General features: G+C 27.1%; 1 protein-coding gene across 1 annotated transcript; it reads right to left on the reverse strand.

Annotated features, from left to right (window-relative positions):
• Positions 1 to 7,945: 7,945 nt before the first annotated feature.
• LOC125865933 (3-ketoacyl-CoA synthase 1) lies at positions 7,946 to 10,013 on the reverse strand. Its single transcript, XM_049546197.1, has 2 exons — positions 8,722 to 10,013; positions 7,946 to 8,386 (listed from the first exon to the last, which is right to left on the reverse strand). The coding sequence occupies exons 1-2, from the start codon at positions 9,903 to 9,905 to the stop codon at positions 7,963 to 7,965; spliced, it is 1,608 nt and encodes a 535-aa protein (XP_049402154.1). The 5' UTR covers positions 9,906 to 10,013; the 3' UTR covers positions 7,946 to 7,962.
• Positions 10,014 to 20,718: the final 10,705 nt, after the last annotated feature.

Consider the following 20,718-nt stretch of genomic DNA (forward strand, 5'->3'; position numbering starts at 1 on the left):
CCTCGTAAAAATGGTGTGGGCTAACCTGATACATTGCGTCCCAATTTCAGATACATCCTTCAACGTTTTGATACATCACATCTCGATTTCGGATACTTCACTCAACATTTCGCTATATCACCTATGTTTCGATACATCGCATAAAGTGATGTATTCGACCGATTCATCGCGTAAAGTGATTATCTAGAATAGGAGAGAGTAGGGATTTTTGTAATTTCTTTCAAATGGTAGGAAATTTTAAAGAATATGGTAAAATAAGTTGTGTATTTAGGTAATTTTTCTATTATTGATTGGAAAGAAACTTTACAAATTACTAATTCAATCAAGGAAAATGATTACAACTTGATAGACTTAAAACAACTCAAAACTTCAAATCTACCATACTTTAATTCTCATGNTGTTCAACAAAATGAAGAAGGAAGCTTAATTATTTTGGAATCTTCCTAAAGAGAGAATAAATTTATAAGTATATATATATAAAATAATATATAATTGATAATAATCAGTGTTGAAACTTATGTATTGGATGGTTGCTATCTGTTAATATTGTACGGTTAATTTAAACATATGTTTGTTTTAATTTGAATGCACTTAACAACCATAATTGTAATATAATAACTATTTTAATGATCGAATATGAGGGGAGGAGATATTATGGGAATTCTAAATAAAAATTTGAAAAAATATTTAAATTATTATTGCCTCAACCTTGTAAAAATGGTGTGGGCTAACCTGATACATTGCGTCCCAATTTCAGATACATCCTTCAACGTTTTGATACATCGCATCTCGATTTCGGATACTTCACTCAACATTTCGATATATCACCTATGTTTCGATACATCGCATAAAGTGATTATCTAGAATAGGAGAGAGTAGGGATTTTTGTAATTTTTTTCAAACGGTAGGAAATTTTAAAGAAAATGATAAAATAAGTTGTGTATTTAGGTAATTTTTCTATTATTGATTGGAAAGAAACTTTACAAATTACTAATTCAATCAAGGAAAATGATTACAACTTGATAGACTTAAAACAACTCAAAACTTCAAATCTACCATACTTTAATTCTCATGTTTTCTCTCTATTGCTTTAAAATTAAAATGTTCGTAACCATAAAGGAATACACGACTTTCCTAAACTAATTTATATAATCCTAATATGACCCTAATTTCTTTTCCAACCAGAAGTAACCAATTCTACACAAAATAATAATTCAAGAAAATTAGAGTTCGTTTCTTACAAGCCAAATATTCCGTCAGTTCCATATTACTTGACTCATATTGACCTGACACACCTTTTAAGAAAACTTCATTAAGAAATGTATTTTACTAAACTAATATGAGGTTTTGGATTTCTAAATTTGACTACTATTATTTTATAGTTATTTAATACTAAGGATAGTGTGGAAAAAAAAAAACTTTATTGATTTATTAAAATAAACAAATAAATTGAAACATCTATTTTTAATATAAGAGTCAAGTAAAATGAAATGGAAAAGTAGCATACCTTGCAAGAGAATACATTCATAGATAAACATATATATCATTTAAAGCCCTAATAATTGATGCTGAATTGAAAACTACAAGACTGTAAGTTGATAATTGAAGTTGCACGAGAAACTAAAATTAATATGTGTATTGTAGTAAATATTCATCTTCAATCATTATTTTTAAGGAGCGTGTAATGCTAAAGTGAACAAATAAAAATGAACCACTCTTTTTTTTGGTCCCATCTCTATTAAGTAATAAAATTTCATTTATTTAAGAAGTAAAGCATATGTAATTGTCTTATATATAAGTGTATGTGCCCATAATATTTAATACTACGTTGACTTGGTAACTATAGAATTCTTTTTTTCATTCGATGTTTAGTATCCAAAGTTCAAGAAAGCTAGATGTTTGGTTTCATGCTTTCAATCTACAATACTACCTCTATCAAGTAGTAAGGTTTCATTTATTTAAGAAGTAAATACATATGTAACTGTCTTATATATAAGTGTGTGTGCCCATAAACTTTGAAATTATATTGACTTGATAACTATTTTTTTTTCATTCGATATTTTGTATTTATTTAATTCAAGAAATTTAAATGTTCGATAAGTATTTTTAAAAATATTGGGGGTTCGAATCCCTCTCCATCCGCGAGGTCATAAGTTCTCTCTTGCCTTATTGTTTTCTATCTACAATATGTCTCATTTTCTTTCTTCATGTCTCTATTAACTAGTAAGATTTCATTTATTTAAGAAGCAAATGCATATGTAATTGTCTTATATATAAGTATGTGCGCCCATAATCTTTAATACTAGCTACATTGATTTGATAACTAGTTTTTTTATTTCATTCGATATTTTTTATTCGCTTAATTCACGAAAACTAAATGTTCGGTTTCTTATTTCTATCTACAATATGTCTTTTTTTTTTTTTTTTACGTGCCTCTATCAAGTAGTAAGATTTTATTTATTTAAGAAGTAAATGCATATGTAATTGTCTCATATATAAGTGTGTATGCCCATAATCTTTAATACTACATCAACTTGATAACTAGAATTCTTTTTTCATTCGATATACGATGTTCTGTATCTGTTTAATTCTAGAAAACTAATGTTTAATTTCTTGCTTTGTATTTACATATGTCTCATTTTCTTTTTGTCCCACCTCTATCAACTAGTAAGATTTCATTTATTTAAGAATTAAATGCATAGCTAATTGTCTTAATATAAGTGCCTATATTAATCTCTAATATTGAATCCGCTTTAATATTTAAGCAGATTAAAGAGAGAAGACAATCAAAGCAAAAGAAGAGAAAGTCCAAATGAACTCATAAATATCACCTACTTTAAACAATAATCAGGCAATAAGGTGAGCAGTCTACCTGAAATTTGAAACTAAACACATGCAATTTACTCCCACTTTTTTAGTTTACGTGGGTATCGTTCAAATTTTGAAAGTCAAAACATTTATTAATTTTACTTATGCATTTGGATATGAATTTTTCAAATTTCTTGACATGAAAATTATATATTTGAAAACAATGTAAAAAATATTGTAATTGACAGTAATCAATAATTTAAAATATTTAAAAGATCTGGCAAAAAAATTCACGATAAAAAAAAAGCTTGTTTGACTATTAAAATTCAAACAGTAACACATAAATTGAGACGGAAGGATTATCATATAGACCTCTATGGCTTGGCAAGGGTAGAGTTCCGATTTGCATTCAGTTCATTAATATCAAGTACCATATACATTTTCTAAAAAGGAAAAATCATTTACGCCCCAAAATTTTTATTTAAAAAATTAAACTTTCTTCTTAAATTTGAAAAATAGTCGTTCTCTTCCCATTTCTTAATTACTTTTCTAATTGTTTATTTTGCCTTTATATTATCATTTGTTAGTTTTTATTTCTTTAAAATCAAGAAATTTTTTTTAAATCTATACAATAAATTTCCTGTAAAAAATATATTATTTTCGTAAAAAAAAGAAGATAAATGAAAAGTATTGGTTGAGTATAGGGGTGTACATGGCCGGGTTGGTTCGGGTTTTTCAAATATCAAACCAAACCATTTGCGTCGGATTTTTAAATTTATAAACCAAACCAAACCAATAAAACTCGGGTTTTTCAACCTCGGGTTTTTTCGGGTTTTTCCGATAAAGTATTCATACAAACATATAATTTACTTGTACTTCAAATATTTCTTTAGTCCTACCAAAATACAACTATCTAAGATGTTTCTTAAAAATATAACACAATATGATATGATTAATGACACTAAAATATCCAACAAAAATAATAATAATGAAATCGCATAAAACAAATTGCAAATTAACAAATCATAATGAAAATGATCATAATTTAAAAGTACTAAATCATGCTAAAATTAACTTTAATAAGTATTAGTTACATGACTAAATATTAAAGGAAATTAAAATTAGATTATGTATTTTAATTGTCTAAACCAATGTAAAACGAAAGAACAAATATTCAATATTATTGTCATTCTTAGTGTTGAATTGATTTTCTTTTTGCATTAGTATTAATTTCATTTTTATTTTGATTTAAGCTTTATTATAATTACCAACCTCTGTGGACTATAATTTTTATTGGCCCATTCATAATTCTAAGTTTCAAACTTGAAATAATATATTAAAAGATAAAAACTATGAAAAAGTATAAGAAATATTTAAAAATTATATCAAAGTAAATATTTTTATGTATAAAATAAAATTTTAAAATTATATATATAATGTTGGGTTGGTTTGGTCTCGGGTTGGTATTTTTTAGTTAAAACCAAACCAATTCAAATATAGTCGGGTTATTTTTTCAAAACCAAACCAAGTCAAACCAAACCATTAGTCGGATTTTTTTTGGGGTTGACTCAATTTGCGATTTGATTCGGTTTTCGGTTCGATTTTATACACCCCTAGTTGAGTATATAAGTTAATGTCACTTTACAATGAAACAAATGAATGGAATAAATTGTTGTTGTTGTTGTTGTATTCTTATTGTTGTTGTTGTAGTATTCTTATTGTTATTGTTATTGTTATTCTTATTGTTATTATTATTCTTATTCTTATTGTTATTATTGTTGTTGTTATTATTATTATTATTATTATTAATATTCTTATTCTTATCATTATTGTTATTATTATTGTTATTATTATTTAAGGAAGAAATCAAAATCGAAATACATACAAATTTTATATAGTTTAATGATTGTATGGAAGGATCTAATCCTTTTAAGGGTCTGTCGAGATTCAAGTACGTATTGTTAGTGAGCCTATGTGTCTAGCAGTTCTAACTGGGTATAAGGCGCCCTTTTACTCCTTATCAGGTTGAGACCACGGCTGGCTAGACGGAGTCACTAAGACAAAGCCACTAACTTGTTGTATTGAATCTGACTGTATCACCATCTCGGAACCAAGTCAAGAAACTATACATAAATTTATTTATATTTAGATAAAGTCTCAGATACTCAAGCTCATTTTTTGATTTTTCAACAACATTAGATGAGCTAGCCTTATTATTAGCAGCAAGCTGAATAATCTTTTCACGCAACGTGTTATCAGTAACTTCTTTTGAAAGCTCTATCACATTATCGGAAGTAATAGTATTAATATCCATATATTCAAATTGAGATTGTAATTTATAAAATTCATCTCCTACCCATTCGTTGTATAACTTAAGAAATGGATCTTCGATATATTTGGATGATATTCCAGAAAATAATTCATTATACGCACAACTACAAGCGTATTTATCCCAAAAGCATCATCATCATCATCATCATCATCATCATCATCATCATCATCATTATTATCATCATTATTATTATTATTATTATTATTATTATTAACAATAATCTATAATTATAAATAAATTTTGATGCAAGTAATACAAAAAAGTAAAGGTATATTTCGTAATGAATTCTTAAAATATTATCTATTTATAGTGTAAGTAATATTAGTTATTTGAAATTTCATTAATGAAAGTCAAAATTTATTTATCTATATAAATAGTAGACAATTAAAGATATGTGAAACTTAAATATGCATGCTTATGATACATACATACTTACTTAATACATGTAATATTAAAATAGTAATCATAAAAAAATAAAATAGAGCTTGCGACAAACTTATAAAAAAATTATTTTACTTATAATATTAATGAATTTAAGTAAAAATTAATAAATACATGGGTTAAAAATAAAAAAAATTATATAATATAAAAAAAGTGTTACATATATGAAAGATTGAAATGACAAGAATAAAATAAATATTGCATAGAATAGTGATAAAAATTTGGAAAAAATACTTAAATACCCATCTTCTTTTATCATAATCTCTGAAATTCCCTGCCATTTATTTATTTTTCAAATCACTCTCCACTCGTTGATACATCCCTATCCCCCTCTCGGATACATCACTCTTCACTCGCTGATACATCCTAATCCCCATCTCGGATACGTACATCCCTCCCTCTCGGGTATATCTCTCACCTATGTATCCGAAGGTCTGTTGATGTATCCGAAAGTCCACTGATGTATCAGGATGTCTTATCTCCACTCTGATACATCCCTCCCCTCTCGGATACATCCTTAACCTATGTATGTAGATGTTTGCTAATGTATCTGAAAGTCCAGTGATATATCTGAAATCCATAAATTTTAAGGAATTTTTGTAATTTGAAAAATAATAAGAAAAATACTGTAATTTGCTCTAAATACTATGGAATTTAGGTAAATTATCCTAAAAAAATCATTTAACTATGTTCAAAATTGAAAGGAAGTTTGATTTTTAAAATCGAAATTGAAGTAAATAATTTTCACCCTTTACCAAAATACCGATTGATCAAACGAATAACTTTGACACCTCAAGAGTGTCGAATCTCATTAATTCTAGAGAGTTATATATTCGGTTTCTTGCTTTCTATCATTTTCTTGTTGTCCCAACTACTAATTTTATCATGAAGTTACATTTCATTAATTCAAGAAATAAATGCATATGTAATTGTCTTATATATAAGTGTTGTGTGTCCATTATCTTTAATATTACGTCCACTTGATAAGTATGAGTTTCTATTTATTTTTTTGGAAAAATTATATAATAAGATATAATCCTTATCATATTGACTAATTCAATTTATGTTTTTAAATAATTACCTATTATCTCAATATTTGTTAATTATAAAGAGAAGTATTAAAAATACCTTTGAACTTGGCATGAATTGTTAGTTTCGTTCTTAAACTACTGACAGCCTTAAAAGCACCTATCTATATTGAACTTAAATACACCTATGGTCTACCATGTGGCATATCAAGTGGTCTCAAACTCTTTAGCGTGGGATTTTTTATAAGGGTCGAGAGAAGTGTTGAAAACACCCTTAAACTTGACGAGAATTTAGTTGTCTTTCACCCATCTGGCAAGATTAGTGTATATTTAAGTTCAATTAGTCAAATAGAGGAGTGTTTTTAAGGCTATCAATAGTTTAGGGACGAAACTAATAATTTTTGCCATGTTTAAGAGTGTTTTCAATATTTCTCTCTTAATTATGTGCCAAATTTGGTGTTAGATATATTGATAGACTCTGGTCAAAATATATAATTTGAATTTGCAAATAATTTAGAATCCAATTAATTTGAATTCACATGCAAGATCCATTAGAATTTACATTTTTATACCGTAGAATTTTAAATAAATCTCTAATTAAACCATCTGATCACAACCGTTAATGGTAATTGTATAAGAGAAAATTATCCAAAATTGATAAAGCCACCATTAAATCATCAACTAAAGCAGCAACTTACGAATTTCATTATTTCATTCAATTCAATCAACATCTTTTATATTCACATTTAATTTATTTATCATTATTTACCCAAAAAAGGGTATAATTGAATTTATCATTGGGTCAAATGAACTCACAAATATAGTTGTAGCAAGCTGCCCACCCAAAGTTGAAACTAGACTTACGTGAACAAGAATGATTCTCTTTTAATTTACTATATATAAAAAAATGAAACTAAAAACTTGCAATTTAACCAAATATTGATCATTGTTGAAATATGTGACCATCTGATCTCTGCATGTTTTGTTCTGATACTGTCTCATCTAAAAGCTTAAGATGTTAGAGAGAGCACACTTTTATATTAATTAATTGTATTCTCAACAACCATATTATATTACTTCCTCTTTCTCAACTTATATAGTAGTATACTAGTATTATTGTTCAGATCTCGAGAGTCAAATATTATTACTTTGACTATGGATTATGATGCGTAATCTTAAATATTTTATTTCAAAAATAAAATTTACGTATATTTGGAAACAATGTAAAAAGTACAGTAATTCACAATAATTGACAAGTTAACATATTAAAAATCCACATAAAAAAAAAGTAATCTGAATCTTGAAATTCAAACAGTGTCACATAAATTGAGATGACGAGTATCGTCTAAGCCTCTATTGTTTGGCAAGGGCAACTTTCACAGGGTAACGTTGAATGCAATCAGCCCAAGGGTTTCCATTTGCATTCACTTCATTACTATCAATAACCCTTAGTGATTTCCAAACTGCACTATTACATTTGAAACCTGAACCAAATGCAATTTGCCACACTCTATCTCCTTTCTTCACCCTTCCTTTTGATTCTGTGTAAGCTAACTCGTACCATAGCGAACTACTCGACGTGTTACCAAACCTGTGGAGTGTCATTCTTGATGGCTCCATATGCCAATCACTTAGGCTTAAGTTGTTTTGTATTTCATCTAACACTGCCCTTCCTCCCGCGTGTATGCAGAAATGCTCGAATGCTAGTTTGAAATCCGGTATGTAGGGTTTCACTTTAGCTTTCAAGAGTTTCCTCTTCACCAATGTCATGAAAAACCTGAATCAGATGTGAATCCAGAATTTAAAGTCAGTAGGTTTAGAATGAATTTGATTTCATTATATGCATATACTTTTTGCTATGCATCGAGAAAAAAAAGAGTCTAGTTAAACCTAATAATCTCACCTTAATTAACATGGTATTGGAGCAAACTTTTTAGATGAGATAGTTACATATTTTAACATGATATCAATGGTATCAGAGCAGACTTATTCTCATCAATTATCATGTGGTTGATCAATTAGAAAGAATAGGGCCCCATGCAATAAATAACATGTTAGAACAGTAAATATGAAGAGTTTAAACTTTTAGATAAGAGTATGACAAACTCTGACCTGAATTGCTCAGTAAGAGGTAAGACGGATGGCCCTAGGGTGGTGATGTTCGTTTTGAGAGCATCACCAGCTACGGCCATAAGTTCACGAGCTAGTGACACCCCTATGACACCCTTATCATCTTCTCTTTGGTACACACAGTTGTAGCTATTGTCATCTGCTCCTTTATGGGTTCGAACCGTGTGAACCAGTTCATATTTAGACCGGGTTCGATCTTTCGACTTGTTAGACAAAAGCATGGCTGCTCCTCCCATACGAAATATACAATTGCATAGCAACATTGATCTATCATTTCCAAAATACCAATTTAATGTAATGTTTTCCATGCTAACTACCACAGCATATGAATTTTGATTTGCTTTTAATAGTTGTTTGGCTAAATCAATTGAAATTAAGCCAGCACTACATCCCATTCCACCTAAATTATAACTTTTGATGTCAGTTTTGAGCTTGTAATGATTGACAATCATTGACGAAAGTGATGGCGTTGGATTAAACAAACTACAATTCACTATAAGAATTCCAATTTCCTCTGGCTTGATTTGTGTTTTACTAAATAATGAATCCAATGCACCAAACATAACCGCCTCCGCCTCAGCACGTGCCTCTTTCATGTTGAGGTTTGGTGGGATGGATGTGATTCCTTTAGGCAAATATGTCTCGTCACCTAAACCAGAACGATGAGATATCTTTTTTTGAAATACTATAGTTTCGTCTTCAAATGCACCATTTCCTTCTGTCATATTCAAGAACGAATCGACAGATATTTTTCGTTCATCTTCGGGTTTGTAACATGCAAAATCAACCAAATAAACCGGTCTAGGTTTTTTTACATAATACACCCCTAGTACAAAAAATAGCACTATCAAACCGGTTAGACCGGTTGAAGTGTTAATTATAAGTAAAGTTGGATCACTTGTCAATGTATCATAAAACCGGTCTAATTTTAGACCGGTTAATAGTTGAATAAGAGTGAAGGTAACTATAGGAAAAATTGTAGCAAAAAGAACAAGTGTGAGAGGGTTACAAGAATAACCATAACCAAGTTTCACATATTTGAGCTTAACAGATTGTAAAAAATCCGGCAATTTTTGCCGGATTTTAATAACAACTGAAGATGAATCTTTGAAATTCATCTCAGCTGTTAGTCTCTCTTTTTCCATGTCTATACTTTCATTTGCCATTTTCTACAAAAATATATGAAGTTAAAGAGAGTTGAAGAAGAAGCAAAGAATAGTGTATTGTGTGGGAAATGTTTTGATAAAGGCAAAGAAAGACAACACAATTTTGATGTGGTTTGTTTTGTTGTGTATGGGTGTAACCTTACATATATAATGGATACAAGAAAGATAAATAAATAGATAGATAGATACAATAGGTTATTTACTAGGAAGCATTGTTTTGTATGTAATCTTGTTTTCATAAGGGGTAGGGGGTGGGGTTAGGAATGAGTTGTTCCAATAGAGGATAGATAGCTCAACTACCATATGGAAAAGAGTACTAATAGAAATTATTGTCAAAAAATGTGCCAAGTAGCAATGGGAATAATAATATACTCTCTCCACTCAATTTCGTGTAATACTGTTTGACTTAACATATTATTTAAAAAGAAAAAAAGAATGATTTTTGAAATTTATAGTCTAAAACAATCTTTAGATAATTGTGTGATTATAAATTATTTATTTTAATTATAATAAAATGATATTTCTATTGAAACAGATTTGAAAAAAAATGCGACATAAAATGGGATGGACGAAATAGTAACTAAATGTCAATGTTATAAGGTTAATTGACCAAGAAGGCAAATAATGAACATGTGAGAAAAGGGGATTTCGTCCAAGCAATCATATTATGACTAAATCTTAAAGAGTCCCCTCGACTTTATGTCATTATCAATAACATGCAAAAGGAACAGCTAATATGTTTCCCACTTTATATTCATATTGACTATAATACTTTTTTTTTACAAAAATAATACTTTTTTTAAATTTATATTTACATGTTTTTTGTTTATTTTGTATGCCAATTAGGAAATAGAAATTAATATAAGTAATTTATCATGATACTGATTATATTCAGTGATAGAGTTGGAGTTTTCACTAAAAGATTTAAAATATTATATTTTCTTGATATGCTAAAAGTAACAAGTAAAAGTGAAAAAACTATTTTCGAAATAGTGAACAAATAAAAGAGAATGGAAAAAGTATTAGTCATATTAATTATACTTTGAAAAATATAAATTTGATTACTAGTAATACTTTATGTACAATTATTTAATGATAAGAATAATTTTGAAAGAAAATGCTAAATTTGACTTAATTTAAAATTTTATTTTTAATATAAGAATTAAATAAAATAAAATGGAGGGAGTATACTTACACATTACACCACATGCCATATTTTGTGCATTCATTGGTCAGTAATATAAACGTTTATTTATATTATTAGATCAAATTAATAGAAAACAATTGATAATTTACATGTCAAATCCAATAACATGATAGAGTAACATTTACTATAATCATTTAAAATTAATACATTGATAACGTAATAAGAATTTCAATTGCATTTAATCAAAGGTCCGTACGTTTATTACAGAGGTATTGTTTGGTTTGCGTCTATTCGAACTTAGTAATTTTAATACAAATTTTAAATATATCGTAAGAAATTTTTTATTTTTGTATAAATTATTAATATAGAACCTAATAACTTTTATTAAAAAATTAAAATTTTAAATTCTGATCGCCTCTAGATATGTAGGCTTCGTACAAGGTACACTTCGAGATCTCTCGAGAGAGATATAACATGAAAAAGGCCGGTGGTTATAGGTGACTTACCATCAAGAAACTATTAAAAAGCATAGGGTAGGTAAGAATATAGATAGCAAACTTATCATAAAAAAACACCCAAAATCCTAACATTTTCTGAAAGAATTGATGATATTCTAAAATTTATAACACAAATGAGAATTTGGTGAACAATATTCCTATTTTGGGACTTTGGTGTGTTTGGTAAAATGTATAACAATAATGGTAAATATGATATATAATAATGTTGATACTTACTTAATACTTATGTTAATGAGATTATTTCTAATTCAGTGCTAGATTTGGTGTATTAAATATAATGTACATTGCATAGTTTCTATTTTTTTAAAATTTATTTATAAAAATATCCTTTATAAATACGGTGAAAATTAAAGGTTGTAAAAAAGTTTTTGAAAGATAATTATGTCTTTAATCATACTAATACAAACATTAAAACTACTTATGTTATTAATACTATAATATCAAATAGAATAGATAAATTAATAATTATATTAGTTATACATAAAAAAAACATGTGCCATATATATGTTGCCTTGTGTGTTACTTGACTTTATTTTATGTTCACGAGTATTATTACCTAGTTTGTGCAATTGCTTGTAATATTTATTAGCAATATTTATACTTAGAATTCGAATATTGAGTGCAATGAGGGCAATAGTTAGCTACTCATTTATTACTATGTGCATTTTCTTATTGATTGATGCTATCTACATATGTAAGTAGCTAAAGTCGAAGAAATGTAGCTAGTGTTTGATCATAAATTTATAAATAGTTTTGAAAAAATATATTTGAGTGAAGTTTGGATGGAGGTTTCAAATGTATTTGGTCATATTTTTTGCAAATATGTTTCACTTTTTTTTTTGAAATATATGAAATATGACTTATACCTCAATCCTTATAAGTTCTAAAAATTATAAAAAAATATTTATAAATTTGGCAGAAAATATCAGTTTTATAATAACTAGACAATAAATTATCTTAAAATAATACACGACATATTAATAAAAAATTTAATAACACACTTAGCTACTAAAATTTGTCAAATTACAATTAATTTCGAAGATTCATATATGAAATAAATCAATAATAACAATAGGAGTAACTAATAAATTGTAAGAATAATATCTTCGCAACGAGAATGCATTTTCAGACCAGATGACTGAAAAGGAACTACTAAATAATTACATTTTTCTCATTGAAATTTTTCACTAAAAATGTTTAGTTGCTATTCTCTTAGATATTATGATTGAATTGGAGAGAAAAAATAGTATTGTTGTCACACGAAAAAAAATAGAATATTTTTGTATGGAGAATTTATTTTCCAGAATGCATCTTTCAGTGTACTAATTTAGTGAAAAATGAAGAAAAAATAATAATATTTTACATAAATTTTTCATTAATTCGCGATGGATTTTTTAATATTATTTTCTAGCAGTGAAGATAGATACTCCCTCTATCTCTATTTACTTGTCTATTTTTGAATTGACATACCTATTCAAAAAATAATAATTGACCTAGTGAGTATACTATTTACCCCTATTAATTAATAGAATTCAAAAATCAATTTACTCATTAAAGAGGTTCTATCTTTTTCATAAACATTAATTCTCTGAATAAATTGAAGGTATAATAGATAAAAAGATGGAAAAATTCGTTTGGCCAGAATGGTATTTTACTTATGTTATTTTACCTTTTTGAACATTCTTACCCTTTAAACTTTTATACCTTTTAATTAAAAAATGGAAAAAAGATCAATTTATTTTAAAATAAAAAAGATATTATAGATTTTTAAAATTTCTAGCCAAATTCTTGCCAAAAATGACAAGTAAAAGAGTTAAAATTAGACAAGTAAAAAAGGACGTAGAAGTTAGTAAGGGTCATAAATAAATGATTTTTAAAATTAAAATATATGAGTTTGGGTAAATTTTAAAGTTAAAAAGAAATCAATAGGTATATTTTGCTAAAAAAAACAATTTTTTTACCAAATTTTGGAATTTCATTTCCAAAAAGCTATTTTTTTTTTATCAATTTCTTTTTTTTTTAAAAAAATACTTCCAAAATTAATGAACAAACGGGTTAATTAGTTATTTTACACAATTTTCTAAAATTGTTTTGCCACACAGAGGGAGTCCACTCGGGTTGAAGATATTTTTTTCGTAAATATGGAATTTTTAAATTTACTTGATATAAGAAAACTAGTACTCCCTTCATTTAAAAAATATGTGTTATTTTAATAACAATATAATATCAAAATAGTGTTATTTTAGAAATTCAAGATACAAATTATATATTTTTCAAAGAGTGTTTAATTCTCAAAAAATATTTACTTAAATAGAAACAAGTTAGTAAAACGACAAATTGTATTTATTACTCATTTCGTTTTAAAATAAGTGATGTTCCATATAATTAATAAGATAGTCTTGATATTCTTTCAATTTTATCTTTATATAAATTAAGAGAATTTTACATAACCAAAAAAAATATGAAAATTTAATTGAGTCTCTTAATTTCATACGTGTCATATTAAGAGCATCTTAGGATCAGTCGGTCAATTGATCGATTTGCTCTTCTGCTTTAATTTTCTTTATTTATGTTTAGTGTATTCTTTATTCTAATTTATTTGTCTTACTTAAATTTTTAGTATATTACGTATTTAAAATTATGAAAAAAGTAGTGTTATAAATCACAATTTTTTGAAAAATTGGTTAACTCTCAAAATTTCATATATGCCACATAAATCGGGACATATAGATAACATATATTATTTGAAAATTACTTTAAAAAGTACTATAAATCACAATAATTAATAACTTAAAATATTTTTTAAAAATATATTAAAACTTTGGTTGACTCTCAAATTTTCACCTGTGCCACATAAATTGAGATAGAGATAATAACATATATTATTTCAAAAACTACACTAAAAGTACTATAAATCACAATACTTAACAACTGAATTTTTTTTCAAAATCATACAAAACATTTGATGAACTCTCCTAATATCATACATACCATATAAATTGAGATGAATAACGTAATAAATATTGAGTCCATGCTTACACGCAATTTTACTAAAATAACATATATATTTTGAAGCGGATCAGAGCATAGTACTACAAATAAAGTTGACTAAGACGTAACACCAATATTAAAGTTGTTTATTCAAAGTTATTATGAAGACATTATACTATGGGTCAGTTACTATGATTTTCACTTCTTAATAGCTTTGGCTCCACATATATATTTTCTATCTTTAATTTATCTTTTTTTTTTTGGGAAAACAAAAGTCACCACGTCTACAACACGTTAGGTTGTTATTCCCATTAAATATGAGTCCCAAGTCATAATATTTTTTTCTCATTCGATTTTCGATATTTACATTAAAATCTAAGTAGATTTTTGATTGAAAATAAAGAAATACTTACTGCTTTATCACAAATTTTGTTGATCCAAATCGTATAACTATACCTTCATTCATCATTATTAGTGGCATAGGCAAAAGTGTTCGTAAATAATATTAGTTATCATTGCAATCCATCTAGTAAATGAGTTTATTGGTACCGGAATGATTAAAATATTTATTTACTTTTTCCGTCTTATAGTATTAGACCTTTATTAATTTGACATGTAAAAAAAATTTAATTAGAGGTATATCATGTTAAACCAACCATATTAGTTATTAGTGATTCTTTGAAACACTACATTTGACTTTCATGTTTTATATAGTTATTTAATACTAAGAGTAATATGTAAAAAAATTCATTAGAGGTATATCTTGTTAAACTAACCATATTAGTTATTAGTGATTCTTGGAAACACTACATTTGACTTTCATGTTTTATATAGTTATTAATACTAAGAGTAATATGAGAAAAAAAATTGTAATAAACCTTTCTTGATTTGTTATAATAGACAAATAAAATTAAATGTCTATTTTTAGTGTAGAGGCCAAGTAAAATAAAATAAAAAGAATATACTCCCTCATTCATTTTTTAGTTGCTATGTTGCGCTTTATGAAATTCAATTTGACTAATTTTCATAATTAAATTAGATTATATTAATTCAATATTTTTAAACTAAAAATTTAGATATTCAAAAACTATACGAAAAATACTATAAATTGCTATTCTTTTCATATCAATATGATGAAAAAAAAAACATGGTAAAATGTTAGTGTTTGCAACAAATTTTAAAGTGACAGAAAAATAAATTACAGTCACAAAAAAAATATAAAGAAACATAATATTTTATTCATCAAGATTGCGGATACAACTCTGTTCCTCCCTTGATTCTACTCTCCTAAGATTTTTCCATGATTCGAGGCCCGTTAGTGGCATATTTCTCGAACTAGGATGATTTAGATTTGACCTCTATATGAATATTCCATCAACTTATGAAATATTCGAGATCTTGATCTTTAAAACTACCCAAGAGTTTATGGGATATTTTGAGATTCGATCTCTTTATGAATATTCCATGAATTTGTGATGGAATTTTTGAGATATTGATCTCTTTATGAATATTCTATGAATTTGTGGTGGAATTTTCGAGATCTTGATCTTTAAAAAAACTCAAGAGTTTATGGGATATTTTGAGATGCCTTTTAAGGGAACTTAGTACCCTTTATATAGGCATAAACTAGGGTTTAAAGTTACGTAGCCTCCAAGAATTCTAATTGAAACTGAACACACCTTCTAGAGTTCCAATTTCGAATTGAATACGTTTTGTAGAATCCCACAAAATTTCAATGTCTACAGTTAGTCAAAGTTCTTATCGTTTAACTCTATAAAGGGAAACCATGACAACTAAAAGAGGATGGAGGGAGTATTTCCAATTACTTCTTCTGTCCAACAATAGTTATCCACTATTGACTTGACATAGGGATTAGAAACAATAAATAATAGGTCTAATTTTACCAAGTCACCCTTAAACATCGAAAAAATGAATAGTATCTAACAACAAAGGTAGCATAGACACAACATTATTCATTAGTTTTACAAACTGAACAAATATTGTTGGACATCCTCAAAATAATATAATGGACAAATAGACAAAGAAAGTAATGTATACACATATATATAAAGAAATTGTTCGTGAACCAAGCATTAGATGACACTATGGTTGAGCGTAAGTGATTGATTCATCTGAATTCAATAACGTTAATTCAAATTCGACGTATATATTCATTAAAATACATAAATTGGTACCTGATTTAGTCAAAGGGATAGGCAAACAACACACGTATTTTAAGCTGGAAACAGATGCCAATTGCCATTAATAAAATACAACTGCCAACATTCATCAGTTAGCATGCAACTGTTTCCTAAAAGTAAAGAAGAATTAATGAAGGGGAGTTTGGGTCCTTTTAATTAATGTATTATTGAAAAAAAGAGTCATGTTTAATACCTCCTCCCAGAATATTATTAACTAATAAAATTGTGTTCTTTCTAATAACTTAAATTTTTAGACGAGATTTCAAAAACTTTAACATAGTATAATTAGTATCAAAGCAGACAAAGGTCCTGTGATCGAATCTCATGGTCATCCAAATTAAAAAAAATTTCCACATGTTTGACCTATGAAAAAAGAACCAGGTCCTAGGATCGAATCTCATGGCCATCCAAATTAAAAAAAAAAAATTGACGTGCTTGGCGTATGAAAAAAGAATCAGACTCGCATGTGAAGGGAGTGCTGAGATTATCATTAACTAATAATATAAGAAGAATACTTTTAATACACTATATTTATGTATCTTATTTATTACTATCAAAATTAAGAATGAAGGATTTTTTTTTTTTTTTGAAACTTAACAATATTCATACTTCCAAAAAGAACTAATCTAAGGGTAAAAGGGGGAAAATTAAATTAATTCTATTTTGATTTATAAATTAATAAGTAATTTATGACAAATATTTTAAATAATTTGAACAAGTAATATAAAATAGAGTGGGTACATTAATTAGACGGTTCAGTGATACATTTAAAATTCATAGTTTAATTTAATTTTTGTAGATTAGGCAATTTTCTTTTGACAACTTATCTAAAAGAAATTGTCTAAACCAAAAAAGGGCATTTGAAAGCAGAGCAAGTATTAGTAGCATAACAAAAAAGCCTTCCTCATCATTAATATCTTTGCTCGCGGCAATTGTGACCTCTCGAGAGAATCGATGACTGTATCAAAGATGCGGTGCTAGTACATCTGAGACTTCTTAACAAGGATTATGGTCGAGTGATAAGTACTCGTTCATTCTTAATTAGAAATTTTGAGTTCAAGTCCACTTGAAAATAAAGCTCCCTTTGTTAGGGGGCTTGAATCTGGATTTAATGAAAGGGGGGTTGGGTCCTTTTCATTAGTGTATTATTATGGGAAAAAGGAGTCATGTTTAATACATTAATTAGACGGTTCACTAACATTTAACTTGCATAGATTAGGCAGTTTTCTTTTGATAACTAATCTAGAAGAGTATTATCTTGTCCCAAGTGTGGTATTCTAACATGTCTAGAAGTTGTTAAAATTAGGTTTTTAATGACTAGTGATCACTATAGATTAGGCTTCAAAAATCAATTATTTAAAATGCATTATTTTTTTATTTTAATTTGTTTGTTCAATTATAGTTTGTAAATATTTTTAAAAAATAAAATACACTTTTAAGTTTTATAGATTTAAGTTAAAGATATACTAAATATATCAAAATAATACTTAATTTTATGATTTTAAACATATCAAGTAGAAAGTTAAAATAAAAATTGTGAAAAATAAAGAGACGTTTTTTTTAAAAATGGTCTAAAAAGAGGACAAATAAATTAAATTAAAAAAATATTATATACGTCATTTAATATTTACGATACAATATAATCCTGCACGTCTTTCTTAGAAAAATATTTCACCAAAATATGATGTACGAAGACAATTTTCTAATGTTTTAATTAATAATGCCTCAATATTTAAATTAAAAAAAAGTAAAATTATGAATTTAAATTTTATAAATTTATTTTTTAGGATTTTTAATATTATTATATCTTATGAATGTATATTAATTATTTATTATATTTTTTGTAACTTTCTACACAATTTTACATTTTATATTAAGAAATAAAAATACTGAATTCAAATAAACTCAAACGTCGGAGTGCACATGGTGATGAGATGCGATATGTTAGCCAGTGCACATGCCCATCAATCAAATTGGCTCTTGAAAAATAATTGTTTTTATCACAATCTTTCAATAAGTCCAAGTATATATCAGAATCAGACAAAGATCAGAAATGCTAATAAGTAAAGAGGCATCTTTGGAATGAAAAAAAAAAAATTCTACGGAAAATGAGTTTCTAGAAAATGTTTTTTGAAAAATAAGTGAATTTCTCACTTATTTTCTTAGTTTTTGATAAGCAAAAAAATACTATTCCAAGAGTATTTATATGTTATCTAGCGATACACTATATATGGAGGCAGGATAGGAAGGGGAGTTGGGGTGATGGGGGTGGGGGTGGGTGATGGTCAAGGGGTGAGTGTTCAGGGGAAATTGTGTAGGTGGAGAGGAGACAATAAATTTGAAATGTCACTTATGCAACTGATTTTTCCTACTTCCCTTAGAGAAGTCATATATTGTCGAAAAAATATTTAATGGCAATTGAATTAATAACATTGCATCTAGAGTTGCTAAAGAAATTATATTATTGTCGAATTTATCGATCATCAAAAACTCGAATTCAATATAACTCAACACTTCCCTATTTTTCAATTAGATGGCTCTCTAATCAGTGTACGGTGCAAAAAACTACAACAATTATTTAGGTTATTGGGCCTGGCCCGTTAATCTTTTTAGTTCAGTGTAGTTGGACCATCTATATTCTATAGTAAGCCCAAACTTTGTTTGCCTTCTTGTATATCAAAGAGAATATTTCATAAATAGCTAAGAGATAAAATTTAATAAGCCTCCTTAGTTATAGTTTGCTTAATTACGCTTCACAGCTATAGTTTCAATTGTTATGGATATTTCCGTTTTTATATTTCCCTTGGATTTAATATTTTATACAATTCAATTTTTTAAAAATTTTAAATGAAAATGGGCGGAAATTTCAGTTGAAAAGAAGAAAATCAATCACATAAATCACGGCATCATATCTCAGTAGAGTGTCATATCAAATATGACTTCCTCCATGCGAACAACACGATTCTATAGTTCATGAGATTGAACAAAGTAATCCAAAAAATTCAATTGATTTCTTCGTTTATTATACAATAGGTACATGATACAATCAATTCGCTTTGTTCTTGTTATAATATTTCCGAATCAATTCAATTGATTGAATTATACAAATCAGTAAATGTATATAATTGTTGAAACTATATAAATAATAGATGAAACACACTTGCAGATAATATACAAATACAAAAGAAGTACTTATATATAATTGCTGAAAAATATACAAATAAGGTCGAAAAATGTAATGTGAATGTATTGATAGAATACAAATCACAAAAAAAAATACAAAATAACTTATACAAATACCTCAATAATACTGAAATTATATAAATAATAGTTGGAATGTATACTTGTTTGATAATTTACAAATACAAAAGAGATAATTGTGTAGAATTAATTGAAAATATACAAAGAAGGTCTAAGAAAAAGTAAAAAAGCCGCAACAAACATTTATATGCTAAATCCAAGGAATCGTATACAACATAATATGAAATATACAAATCACAAAAAAAATACTCCTCTCATTCCATTTTATGTGGCACCCTTTCATTTTTAGTCCGTCCCAAAAAGAATGTCACCTTACAATAATTAGAAATAATTTAACTTTAAAATACCTCTTTTATCCTTAATTAAATGATTTTCAACCATACAAATATCTAAGAATTATTTTAGATCACAAATTTCAAAAGTCTTCCTTTTTTTCTTAAACATCATGCCAACTTAAACAGTGACACATAAAATGGGACAAGGATAGTACAAAATAAATTATACAAATTCCTCAATTTCTTCACCATTATCTTGGTCCATTGATCCAAATTCAACATCTTCTTCTATAGATGTTTAAGAACATACATAAGTTGTTGCATTTTCACTGGGTTATTGCGGTGCTTGGATTTAATTTATTGTTGATTAACTCCAGATTTATCAATAGATCCCACAACTTCTTGGAACACTTGAGTTAG

This window comes from Solanum stenotomum, chromosome 5, assembly GCF_019186545.1.
Source record: "Solanum stenotomum isolate F172 chromosome 5, ASM1918654v1, whole genome shotgun sequence".
Taxonomy (NCBI): Eukaryota; Viridiplantae; Streptophyta; class Magnoliopsida; order Solanales; family Solanaceae; genus Solanum; species Solanum stenotomum.